This window comes from Somniosus microcephalus, chromosome 29 (assembly GCF_052327205.1).
Source record: "Somniosus microcephalus isolate GS21.2 chromosome 29, FLI_Smic_1.0, whole genome shotgun sequence".
Lineage (NCBI taxonomy): Eukaryota > Metazoa > Chordata > Chondrichthyes > Squaliformes > Somniosidae > Somniosus > Somniosus microcephalus.
This window is the reverse complement of record NC_141015.1, coordinates 10,332,299-10,345,526: the sequence shown is the minus strand read 5'-3', so window position 1 is coordinate 10,345,526 and position 13,228 is coordinate 10,332,299. Positions and strand designations below refer to the sequence as shown.

Here is a 13,228-nt window from a genome sequence, read left to right as displayed (position 1 = left end):
GTTACGGAAGATCTCAGGATTGTTATGTGTTGCCCGCAAAGCCAAGTGGGCGCAGTCAATGGTGTCCTGCACCATGGGGAATCCCGCTATCCTGGCAAAGCCACATGCACACTCATCCTGCTTCTCTCTGGTGATGGGGAAGGAAATATAGTCCCTTCTACTATAGAGAGCCTCAGTGACCTTCCCGATGCTGCGATGGATGGCGAACTGCGAGATGTTCGCTATGTCTCCTATTGCAGACTGGAAGGATCCGCTGGCGAAGAAATTGAGGGTGATGGTGACCTTGACTGCCAGTGAGAGAGCCGTGGTCGCCCTGATCTGCGGCTCGAGGTCTGGTTGCAGGAGGTGGCAGAGTTCTGTGACCACCTCCTTGGTGAAGTGGAGCCTTCTAATAAACTGCTCCTCACTCAATTGAAGGTAGGAGAAATGCTGTTGGAAAACCCTCGGAGGGTAAGGCTTCCTGTTGAGCGCCCTCATGGCCACATGTTGCAATCTTTCTTGCTGCCTCTGCTCCCTCCGCAGTAGATCCTGGGGGGCAAGGTTGAATGCCAGTACAGCCCCCATTAATGTAACCAAGTGTAGCACTTTGATATGTTGTGACAATCAATGTAATTAATTTTTAGTAGCCACAACATCCCGGAGACTAAACAACCTTTAAATGACTGATTTAAACTGTTGCACAATCTCAAACTGACGAGGAAGCAGTGATACAGCAATAACCTGACAGCTGTGGCTCATTACTGATGATCCCTTTTAGTCGCGCCCCTGGAGCGGCATCCGCCTGCTTCGCGCCTCCTCTCCTTGTCGCTGTCGGGATCAGGCGCTAATCAAGACGGGGGCGATAATCAATTTGGCAGATCGTGCGCTCAGTGAGTGTTGCACGCTCGCTGACGTCATGATCTGCCTGGCGCTGAAGTCCCTGGCGCTAACTCGTAGTGGCGGCGCTATGGGGGTTGCCGGATTTGGCGCGCATCGCTGGATTCGTCTCGCCGAGGCGCTACTGCCTCAGCGCTCCGTTAGCGCCCTGCCAGGCGCTAACTGGAGGCGCTAAGGTGCCGAATTTCTCCCCCAGTATTATCTGGTGATTATCACATTGCTGTTTGTGGGAGCTTGCTGTGCGCAAATTGGCTGGCAAGCGTTTCCCACATTACAACAGTGACTGCACTCCAAAAAAAAAGTACTTCATTGGCTGTGAAGCGCTCTGGGACGTCCTGAGGTTGTGAAAGGCGCTGGAGAAATGCAAGTCTTGCTGTTTTGGCTCTGAGATGCGTGTGTCTACATGTGACGCGTGTGTGTGGGGCTTGGCGAGTGCGGTTGCTGGACAGCGGCGAGTGGATATTCCGAGTATGAGGAAGTGACGGCGCAGGGGGGGCGAGAGAAGCAGGAAATTCGGAGCGGAGCTGCGCTGCGCTGATCTTCGCCCTGCTCCGGGAGCTGAGCCGTGTCCGGGACCGGGGAGTCGGGAGCCTGACTCGGGAGCGGAGCGGCTGGGTGGGTGGGTGGCTGGCACCCCCGCTGTTGTGGGCGAGGCGGTGCCCGCTCTGATGCTCCGGCTCTCGGGCGCAGTCAGGCGAGTTTGGGCTGGCTGTGAGCGGACACGCACCAGGGACAATGTCCCGAGCAGGTAACTCTTCCATTTCAATCCTAAGGTCGCTTTCGCGTTACTTTTATAAAGTTCTGTTTCCTCTTCCTGAGCTGCAAAAAAAGCTGGGAATAAAACACTAAATATTCAACAAAATAATAACAATTGCGCTGTTTCGGGGCAAATGCTCAGACCCGGGGTTAGAACAGTCTCACTGACCTTGGGTTTCCTATTGCAATCTTTCGTCGATTGTTACACTTTTTATGCTGGAATAAGTTTATCCGATTAAATTTATAACTTAAACAATCAGCAAGATCAAACCGTGGGTGCTGGGAAGTGATTTCAGTGCTCTTAATACAAGGAGAGGATTAAGGAGGGAGTGAGTCCGAAAGCTGGCAGCTCAGCACCACCCCCAGCCCCTCACCCCCAGCCCCTCACCCACCCTCACCCCCAGCCCCTCACCCACCCTCACCCCCAGCCCCCTCACCCCACCCTCACCCCCAGCCCCTCACCCCCAGCCCCTCACCCCCAGCCCCTCACCCCCAGCCCCTCACTCTCACCCCCAGCCCCTCACTCTCACCCCCAGCCCCTCACCCCCAGCCCCTCACTCTCACCCCCAGCCCCTCACCCCCAGCCCCTCGATCTCCCTCACCCCCAGCCCCTCACCCACCCTCACCCCCAGCCCCTCACTCTCACCCCCAGCCCCTCACCCACCCTCACCCCCAGCCCCTCACTCTCACCCCCAGCCCCTCGATCTCCCTCACCCCCAGCCCCTCACTCTCACCCCCAGCCCCTCACCCACCCTCACCCCCCGCCCCTCACCCACCCTCACCCCCGCCCCTCACTCTCACCCCAGCCCCTCACCCACCCTCACCCCCAGCCCCTCACCCACCCTCACCCCCAGCCCCTCACCCACCCTCACCCCCAGCCCCTCACCCACCCTCACCCCCAGCCCCTCACCCCCAGCCCCTCACCCCCAGCCCCTCACTCTCCCTCACCCCCAGCCCCTCACTCTCCCTCACCCCCAGCCCCTCACTCTCACCCCAGCCCCTCACCCACCCTCACCCCCAGCCCCTCACCCCCAGCCCCTCACTCTCCCTCACCCCCAGCCCCTCACTCTCCCTCACCCCAGCCCCTCACCCACCCTCACCCCCAGCCCCTCACTCTCACCCCCTCACCCACCCTCACCCCCAACCCCCCACTCTCCCTCACCCCCAGCCCCTCACTCTCACCCTCTCACTCTCACCCTCTCACCCCAGCCCCTCATTCTCACCCTCTCACCCCAGCCCCTAACTCTCACCCCCTCAACCCAGCCCCTAACTCTCACCCTCAGCCCCTCACCCTCCCACCCCCTCCCACCCTCACCCACAGCCCCTCACTCACCCCCTCACCCACCCTCACCCCCAGCCCCTCACTCTCACCCCAGCCCCTCGCCCCCAGCCTCTCAATCTCACCCTCTCACCCCCAACTCCGGGGAGTAAGCCTGTGTGTCAGGGTGTGAGTTAAACAACTTTAGATCTTAATCACTGCTCCCATTTTCTCAGACAGCAGGTGCTGGTGATGGAGGAAGGCTGCGCCAGAGCCACTGAGATTGGGGGAGGTGCGGGCCGGTGCTTGGGGTGGGGGATCCCAGACCCTGCACTGAGTGTTTGAAAGGCACTTGCCAGACTGCCCCCCTTTAAGGAGCTGCCCCTTTAAGAGGTGGCATATTGTAGTTTATTAAATTAAATTTCCTGTTACATTGAATGGGTTAAAGCCACAGACTGAGCCCTTATCACAAACTCCCCCCAGGCAATGTATTGCACGGCTCCCCTTCGGCCAGCCCAGTAGCTCCTATCACAGTTAAACATGGGCGGGCTTTGTTGTGCCATTTCCATAGTTTCAGGATTAAATTCGCACTCTCCAAGTCTCAAGGTGCCGGTTGGACATGTTGGAGCCGTGCCCGGTTTAATGCCAGGTTCCAGGAACACTTGAGAAGAGTATTGGTCAGTTTAGGCTGTGCTTTGGTGCTGCCTGCTGGCCCGGTCTGTCCGGTATCTGTAGGAATGGGGAGCGCCTCCTTCAACACGACCTGCCGCTCAGCCTCGTGTATCTGAAGCAGGAGCCGACTCCATGAGCTTTGGGATTTACAGTATTTCCAGCCAGTGTATCAGAACTACTCAAAAAAAAACCTTTGAAAATGGAAAGAAAAAGACACTGCAATGCTGCAAAATACACGGCAGATCCAAACACTGGTGAAAAGGGAAAAGACAGATTAATATTTACAATATGTCCGCTTTGTCAGCAGGTTCTGATTATAGAATGATACAGCACAGAAGAAGGCCATTCGGCCCATCGTGCCTGTGCCGGCTCTTTGAAAGCTCTCCAATTAGTCTCACTCCCCCTGCTCTTTCCCCAGAGCCCTGCAAATCTCCCCCCCCACCCATCAATGCAGGGAAATCTGTGATTAAAAACATAAAATGCTGGAGATACTCAGCAGGTCAGGCAGCATCTGTGGAGAGAGAAACAGAGTTAACGTTTCAGCTCGATGACCCTTCATCAGAACTGGAAGATGTTAGAGACGTAACAGCTTTGAAGCCAGGGCAGGCCCAGTGGGAAGGAAGCAGGAAAAGAGCACATCTGTGATAGGGTGGAGGGCAGGAGGGATTAAATGAGTAAAGGGATGATGGTGCGAGGCAAAAGGGGATGGTGATGGGACAAGTAAAGGGTCCAGAGGAGGTGCAAATGGCAACAGCAGAACAGCAGAGGGGGAGGGAAGCACGGGAAATCTGGCAAAGAGGAGGGTGTTGCCAGGGGACGGAGGAAGGTGGGTGACCTGCCCCACCGGCCGTGCACCAGGAGGGGATCCCCCACCCCAAGCACCGGCCCGCACCCACCCCACTCTCAGTGGCTCTGGCGCAGCCTTCCTCCATCACCAGCACCTGCTGTCTGAGAAAATGGGAGCGGTGATTAAGGTCTAAAGTTGTTCAACTCAGCGGTACTGCCGGTACTGCCAGAAGGCTGTAAAGTGCCTTGTAGAAAGATGAGCTGCTGTTCCTCGCGCGTGCGTTGAGCTTCGTTGGAACAGTGTCGGAGGGCGAGGACCAAGAGGTCGGAGTGGGGATGCGGCAAATGAACTCCGGAAATTCTGGAAACGCCCAGCAGCAACGTTCCTGCCAAGCCGCGTGGCCGTGCGGCGGTCTGGAGCTCCTGCGCAGGCCGCTCAGCGGCTTTTACACGGAAGAAACCGCGCAAGCGCAAAAATTTGAATGGGCCGCGCAACCAGTTAAAGGGGCCGCGCACGAAAAACAATTTGAGGGAACATTGCTCAGTGGGTCGGAGTTCTGTTCACAGTTGTTGGCAGACAGGTTGTGCATTTTTCAGCATTTTCTGATGTTATTGACTGTCTCTCTAAAAGCTGTTTTGTATTTGAGCAGATGAACTTGCGTTATATATCACTGTGGTAGGAAGAATAGAAAAACAGAATATATTTTAAATGGTGAGAAACTTCAAATGTTGGTGTTCAGAGAGATTTGGGTGTCCCCGTGCAAGAAACACAGAAAGCGAGCATGCAGGTAAAGCAAGCAATAAAGAAGGCAAATGGCATGTTGGAGTATAAGAGTAAGGAAGTCTTGCTACAATTGTACAGGGCCTTGGTGAGACCACACCTGGAGTACTGGGCACAGTTTTGGTCTCCTTATCTGAGGAAGGATATACTTGCCTTGGAGGCGGTGCAACGAAGGTTCACTAGATTGATTCCTGGGATGAGGGGGCTGTCCTATGATGAGAGATTGTGTAGAATGGGCCGATACTCTCTGGAGTTTAGAAGAATGAGAGGTGATCTCATTGAAACATACAAGATTCTGAAGGGGATTGACAGGGTAGATGCTGAGAGGTTGTTTCCCCTGGCTGGAGAGTCTAGAACTAGGGGGGCATAGTCTCAGGATAAGGGGTCGGCCATTTAAGACTGAGATGAGGAGGAATTTCTTCACTCAGAGGGTTGTGAATCTTTGGAATTCTCTGCCCCAGAGGGCTGTGAATGCTGAGTCTTTGAGTATATTCAAGGCTGAGATCGATAGATTTTTGGACTCTCGGGGAATCAAGGGATATGGGGATCGGGCAGGAAAGTGGAGTTGAGTTCGAAGGTCAGCCATGATCTTATTGAATGGCGGAGCAGGCTCGAGGGGCCGAATGGCCGACTCCTGCTCCTATTTCTTATGTTCTTATAACATTTTTTAACATATACAATCGAGCAGATTCACTACAGAAACTACTCATTTAAACTTTGGCCATCTGACCATGGGGTGGCCGAGGAGCAGGTTGCTGCTGTTTGCTGTAATATTGATCAATAGTTTCTCTGAAATCCAGTTCAGGAACTTGGCAACTTTTAACTTGGTAAACAAAAGAAAAATTCCCCCTGAGATTTTTTCTGCAAAACCCTTGCAATTTTTTTACTCAATTACAAGTTGAAAGGGGGAAGAATCAATGTACCTGACAGGGACACATTCCGGTAGTTACTTTAAAAAAAAGTTAAAACCAGAATGGTTGTTTTGTAAATGGTTTCACACTAGGTTAAAGCAGTACATTCCATGGTCAGGAACGTGTCCATATCGGAGAAAGTGCAGCTTGTACATAACTAAACTGATGGTGGTGGGGTTCATAGAGCGAGGTATGGCTAGAACAGAAATATCGTAGCAACCCATGCAGGCTAAAGGGTCCCCCCCTACATTATTTGTATCATGTAATTTGTGCTATGGAAGGGTTGGCAATAACCAAGCCATGCTGGCTGCCAGCCTTAGCGAGTCCTGTCAGGTTTACCTGCAGTTTGCTGCAAGGTCATAGAAACATAGAAGATAGGAGCAGGAGTAGGCCATTCGGCCCCTCGAGCCTGCTCCGCCATTCAATGAGATCATGGATGATCATCCAAATTCAGTACCCTGTTCCTGCCTTCTCATAGAGTCATGGAGTCATACAGCACGGATAGAGGCCCTTCGGCCCATCGTGTCCGCGCCGGCCATCCAGCCCTGTCTAATCTAATCCCATATTCCAGCACTTGGTCCGTAGCCTTGTATGCTATGGCATTTCAAGTGCTCATCCAAATGCTTCTTAAATGTTGTGAGGGTTCCTGCCTCCACAACCCTTTCAGGCAGTGAGTTCCAGACTCCAACCACCCTCTGGGTGAAAAAGTTCTTTCTCAAATCCCCTCTAAACCTCCCGCCCTTTACCTTGAATCTATGCCCCCTAGTTATTGACCCTTCTACTAAGGGAAAAAGCTCCTTAGTATCCATCCTATCTATGCCCCTCATAATTTTGTACACCTCAATCATGTCCCCCCTCAGCCTCCTCTGCTCCAAGGAAAACAAACCCAATCTGCCCAGTCTCTCTTCATAGCTGAAGCGCTCCAGCCCTGGTAACATCCTGGTGAATCTCCTCTGCACCCTCTCCAAAGCTATCACATCCTTCCTGTAGTGTGGCGACCAGAACTGCACACAGTATTCCAGCTGTGGCCTAACCAGTGTTTTATACAGCTCCATCATAACCTCCCTGCTCTTATATTCTATGCCTCGGCTAATGAAGGCAAGTATCCCATATGCCTTTTTTACCACCTTATCCACCTGTTCCGCCGCCTTCAGGGATCTGTGTACTTGCACACCCAGATCCCTCTGACCCTCCATCTTGCCTAGGGTCTTTCCATTCATTGTGTATTCCCTTGCCTTGTTAGTCCCCCCAAAGTGCATCACCTCGCACTTTTCCGGGTTAAATTCCATTTGCCACTGTTCCGCCCATCTGACCAACCCATCTATATCGTCCTGCAGACTGAGACTACCCTCCTCGCTATTTACCACCCTACCAATTTTTGTATCATCCGCGAACTTACTGATCATACCTTTTACATTCATATCCAAGTCATTAATGTAGACCACAAACAGCAAGGGACCCAGCACCGATCCCTGTGGTACCCCACTGGCCACAGGCTTCCAGTCACAAAAACAACCTTCGACCATCACCCTCTGCCTTCTGCCACTAAGCCAGTTTTGTATCCAATGTGCCAAGGCACCCTGGATTCCATGGGCTCTTACCTTCTTGACCAGTCTCCTGTGCGGGACTTTATCGAAGGCCTTACTGAAATCCATGTATACCACATCCACTGCGTTACCCTCATCCACACACCTAGTCACCCCCTCAAAAAATTCAATCAAATTAGTCAGACATGATCTTCCCTTGACAAAGCCATGTCCCTTGATTCCTTTAGCCTTAAGAAATATATCCAACTCCTTCTTGAATATACTTAATGAATTGGCCTCTACTGCCTTCTGTGGTAGAGAATTCCACAGGTTCACCACTCTCTGGGTGAAGAAATTCCTCCTCATCTCTGTCCTAAATGGCTTACCCCTTATCCTTAGACTGTAACCCCTGGTTCTGGACTCCCCGACCATCGGGAACATCCTTCCAGCATCTAGTCTGTCTATTCCTGTTTGAATTTTATAAGTTTCGATGAGATCCCCTCTCATTCTTCTAAACTCCAGCGAGTACAAGCCTAATCGACCCAATCTCTCCTCATACGTCATTCCTGCCATCCCAGGTATCAGTCTGGTGAATCTTTGCTGCACTCCCTCCATGGCAAGAACATCCTTCCTCAGATAAGACGACCAAAACTGCACACAATACTCAAGATGTGGTCTCACCAAGGCCCTGTACAACTGCAGCAAGACATCCTTGTTCCTGTACTCAAACCCTCTCGCTACGAAGGCCAGCATACCATTTGCCTTCTTAACCGCCTGCTGCACCTGCATGCTTACTTTCAGCGACTGGTGCACTAGGACACCCAGGTCTCGTTGCACTTCCCCTTCTCCCTATCTATTGCCATTTAGATAATAATCTGCCTTCCTGTTTTTGACACCAAAGTGGATAACCTCGCATTTATCCACCTTATATTGTATCTGCCATGCTTCTGCCCAATCACCCAACCTGTCCAAATCATACTGGAGTTTCTCGGCATCCTCCTCACAGCACACACCGTCGTCTGCAAACTTGGAGATCAGGTCTACAGGACTTGTGTTGGAAATTGGTGATGCTAGCACAAGATGTCAATACTTCAGACACAGCTTTAAAGAAAGAAAGAACTTGCATTTGTATAGCGCCTTTCGTGAGCTCAGGATGTCCCGAAGCGCTTTGAAGACAATGAAGTACTTTCTGAAGTGTGGTCACTGTTGTAATGTGGGAAACGTGGCCGCCAATTTGCGCACAGCAAGCTCCCACAAACAACAATGTGATAATGACCAGATAATCTGTTTTAGGGATGTTGGTTGAGGGATAAATATTAACCCGGACACCGGGAGAAATCTCCTGCTCTTCTTCGAAGTAGTGCCGTGGGGTCTTTTGCATTCACGTGAAACGGCAGATGGGGATCCCGGCTTAACGTCTCATCCGAAAGACGGCACCGGAGAGCCAGCCAGGAGTTTGTGCTCATGTCCCTCGGGTGGTGCCATGCAACGATCTCATGCCCCACTCACATAGGACACCCACAACTGAAGTGTGTAAATCCCAAGAGCCACAGTCACAAGGCAGTCACGAGGGTCAATAGAGATCTGTCTAGAAGTCCCTGTGGGACACTGCATTCTATTCTTATCAATTAACATTTCAGTAAGAAAGAAAAGCACAAGAAACAACGCTGAAAATCAGGCAATATTTTTCACAGCCCAAGGTTGACAGCAATTCTACTGAAATATTTATTGGAAAATTTCAATTTGTAAAAAAAAATCTTTTAAGTGAAAATTTCGCAGTTTGCAGCACGTGCCAACATTCCGAGTGGCAGGCAGTGACTAGTGGGGTACCGCAGTGTTACAGCAATAACCTGACAGTTGTGGCTCATTACTGATGATCCCTTTTAGTCGCGCCCCTGGAGCGGCATCCGCCTGCTTCGCGCCTCCTCTCCTCGTCGCTGTCGGGATCAGGCGCTAATCCTTGGACCCCAGCTATTCACAATATATATTAATGATCTAGACAAGGGAACTAGATGTAATATCTCTAAGTTTGCAGATGACACAAAGCTGGGTGAGCGTGTGTGCTGTGAGGAGGATGCCAAGAAACTCCAGGATGATTTGGACAGGTTGGGTGATTGGGCAGAAGCATGGCAGATGCAATATAATGTGGATAAATGTGAGGTTATCCACTTTGGTGGCAAAATCAGGAAGGCAGATTATTATCTGAATGGCAATAGATTGGGAGAAGGGGAAGTGCAACGAGACCTGGGTGCCCTTGTGCACCAGTCACTGAAGGTAAGCATGCAGGTGCAGCAGGCGGTTAAGAAGGCAAATGGTATGTTGGCCTTCGTAGCGAGAGGCTGTGAGTACAGGAACAAGGATGTCTTGCTGCAGTTGTACAGGGCCTTGGTGAGACCACATCTTGAGTATTGTGTGCAGTTTTGGTCACCTTACCTGAGGAAGGATGTTCTTGCCATGGAAGGAGTTCAGCGAAGATTCACCAGGCTGATACCTGGGATGGCAGGAATGACGTATGAGGAGAGATTGGGTCGATTGGGCTTATACTCGCTGGAGTTTAGAAGAATGAGAGGGGATCTCATTGAAACTTATAACATTCTGACAGGACTGGACAGACTAGATGCAGGAAGGATGTTCCCGATGGTCAGGGAGTCCAGAACCAGGGGTCATAGTCTAAGGTTAAGGGGTAAGCCATTTAGGACAGAAATGAGGAGGAATTTCTTCACCCAGAGAGTGGTGAACCTGTGGAATTCTCTACCACAGAAGGCAGTGGAGGCCAATTCATTAAATATATTCAAGAAGGAGTTGGATATATTTCTTAAGGCTAAAGGGATCAAGGGATATGGGGAGAAGGCAGGGACAGGGTACTGAATTTGGATGATCAGCCATGATCTCATTGAATGGCAGAGCAGGCTCGAGGGGCCGAATGGCCTACTCCTGCTCCTATCTTCTATGTTTCTATGTAACACTGTCAGCAGCTATCAGGTTGATTACATTTATATTAGTTTGATCTTAGTCAGGATGTGATTCGAGGTCCCCCCATTGATCGATTAAAGATCATTACTAGAGCGCTAGTGTTGATCGAAGCAGGGGCTGGGAGGCTGAGAGTTGGATGTTTTCAGTGTTTTCTTTTATGGCTGGGTTCTCTGACCATTTGTCAAGCAGCCAATACTATTGATGATCTTGATGTTGGCATGTCCAATGCTAATTGAGAATACAGTAGATTAAAACCCCATATATTGACTGCCCTTTGAACCCAGCAGTTCAGGAAATTAACAAATTCAGACCACTCCCTTCAGAGGTTTAATTATTAAGGTTGCACGCAAATTAAAAATGCGATGACTTGCAAATGGGTACGGAAGTCAAATAACCACTCCAACTTAATCTTTATGGGGGGCAATTTTTCAATCCACCTGTTCTGAAGATGTCAGCTGTTTGCTGGGGTACAGTACTGTGGGTGCTGGGCACCATGCCAAGTGACCATTCTTTGCGTGTGAGGCTAAACGGTCAGCGTCGGCAAGCTGTCCTATCACATGACTGCAAAGCCTGATCCTGCCCTCACTCAGCACCCACACAGGCGCACCTCCCAGCAGATCCCATTGCTCTGTGATCCTCCCAGCAGAGCCCTTTGCTCTGTGATCCTCCACAGCAGATCCCATTGCTCTGTGATCCTCCCCAGCAGATCCCATTGCTCTGTGGTCCTCCCGGCAGAGCCCATTGCACTGTGGTCCTCCCAGCAGAGCCCTTTGCTCTGTGATCCTCCCCAGCAGAGCCCTTTGCTCTGTGATCCTCCCCAGCAGATCCCATTGCTCTGTGGTCCTCCCGGCAGAGCCCATTGCTCTGTGGTCCTCCCAGCAGAGCCCTTTGCTCTGTGGTCCTCCCAGCAGAGCCCTTTGCTCTGTGATCCTCCTCAGCAGATCCCATTACTCTGTGGTCCTCCCGGCAGAGCCCATTGCTCTGTGGTCCTCCCAGCAGAGCCCTTTGCTCTGTGATCCTCCTCAGCAGATCCCATTACTCTGTGGTCCTCCCGGCAGAGCCCATTGCTCTGTGGTCCTCCCAGCAGAGCCCTTTGCTCTGTGATCCTCCCAGCAGATCCCATCGCAGTGTGGTCCTCCCAGCAAGTCCCATCGCACTGTGGCCCTCCCAGCGAGCCCATCGCACTGTGGTCCTCCCAGCAGAGCCCATCGCACTGTGGTCCTCCCAGCAGAGCCCATCGCACTGTGGTCCTCCCAGCAGAGCCCATCGCACTGTGGTCCTCCCAGCAGAGCCCATCGCACTGTGGTCCTCCCAGCAGAGCCCATCGCACTGTGGTCCTCCCAGCAGAGCCCATCGCACTGTGGTCCTCCCAGCAGAGCCCATCGCACTGTGGTCCTCCCAGCAGAGCCCATCGCACTGTGGTCCTCCCAGCAGAGCCCATCGCACTGTGGTCCTCCCAGCAGAGCCCATCGCACTGTGGTCCTCCCAGCAGAGCCCATCGCACTGTGGCCCTCCCAGCAAGTCCCATCGCACTGTGGCCCTCCCAGCAAGTCCCATCGCACTTGCCAAGTGACCATTCTTTGCGTGTGAGGCTAAACGGTCAGCGTCGGCAAGCTGTCCTATCACATGACTGCAAAGCCTGATCCCGCCCTCACTCAGCACCCACACAGGCGCACCTACCAGCAGATCCCATTGCTCTGTGATCCTCCCAGCAGAGCCCTTTGCTCTGTGATCCTCCACAGCAGATCCCATTGCTCTGTGGTCCTCCCAGCAGAGCCCATTGCACTCTGGTCCTCCCAGCAGAGCCCATCGCACTCTGGTCCTCCCAGCAGATCCCATTGCATTGTGGTCCTCCCAGCAGATCCCATCGCAGTGTGGTCCTCCCAGCAGATCCCATCGCAGTGTGGTCCTCCCAGCAGATCCCATCGCAGTGTGGTCCTCCCAGCAGATCCCATCGCAGTGTGGTCCTCCCAGCAGATCCCATCGCACTGTGGTCCTCCCAGCAGAGCCCATTGCACTGTGGTCCTCCCAGCAGAGCCCATTGCACTGTGGTCCTCCCAGCAGAGCCCACTGCACTGTGGTCAGGAGCAGAAAGTCTGGCCAATTTTCTCTTCCCTAAACCAGGAATGTTGAGGCCAGTTGTAGTGCCTTTAATGCCACCCTGCCTGAGATCAGGTAGCTTAGAGCAAACTAGGGGTGGAACCTGGGACCCTCCTGGTATTGGAGACTTGTTAGCTGATCCCACTGAGGCATCGAGAGCTTTTTTGTTTGAAACCTGAACATTTAAGGTTGAACAAATATTCCAATCAATTGTCACAGCTCCCGTATTGGCCCAATAGGTGCGCTGCTACCTCACAGCGACCAGGTGGTCCCAGGTCCATCTGATCCCTGGTCTGTGCTGTGTCAGCTATTATGAGCTGCGGCACAAGTTGATCATTGCAGTTGGCCTCAGGATCCCAGGGATAATGGAGGGGGAAAAATCAGTCAAGTTTCCCCCTCCTGCTTCCTATTCACTGACTCTGGTTGTGTGGATGTCACATGAGAACGGGATGGGCCTCACTTGTGATGTCCCTCACCCCAATGGATAAATAATCTGTCACCATTTCCATTGGAGAATGGCTGCTTGTGGGGAGGAGGCGGGTGGAGGGAGCGTATTGGAAGGCTGGGTCCCTACGTGTGGGACTGAACC

At 52.3% G+C, this 13,228-nt stretch overlaps 1 protein-coding gene across 3 annotated transcripts in view; it reads left to right on the top strand.

The window, feature by feature from the left end:
• The first annotated feature begins 1,275 nt into the window (after positions 1-1,275).
• pik3ap1 (phosphoinositide-3-kinase adaptor protein 1) overlaps positions 1,276-13,228 on the top strand; it is a 166,155-nt gene continuing 154,202 nt past the window's right edge. For 2 of the 3 annotated variants that reach the window (XM_085970146.1, XM_085970147.1), the window contains exon 1: positions 1,276-1,624. In XM_085970146.1, coding sequence (XP_085826272.1) covers positions 1,612-1,624 — 13 coding nt within the window. In that variant the 5' untranslated portion in view covers positions 1,276-1,611. The remainder of the gene's footprint in view (positions 1,625-13,228) is intronic. The other variant, XM_085970144.1, reaches the window with a different exon arrangement.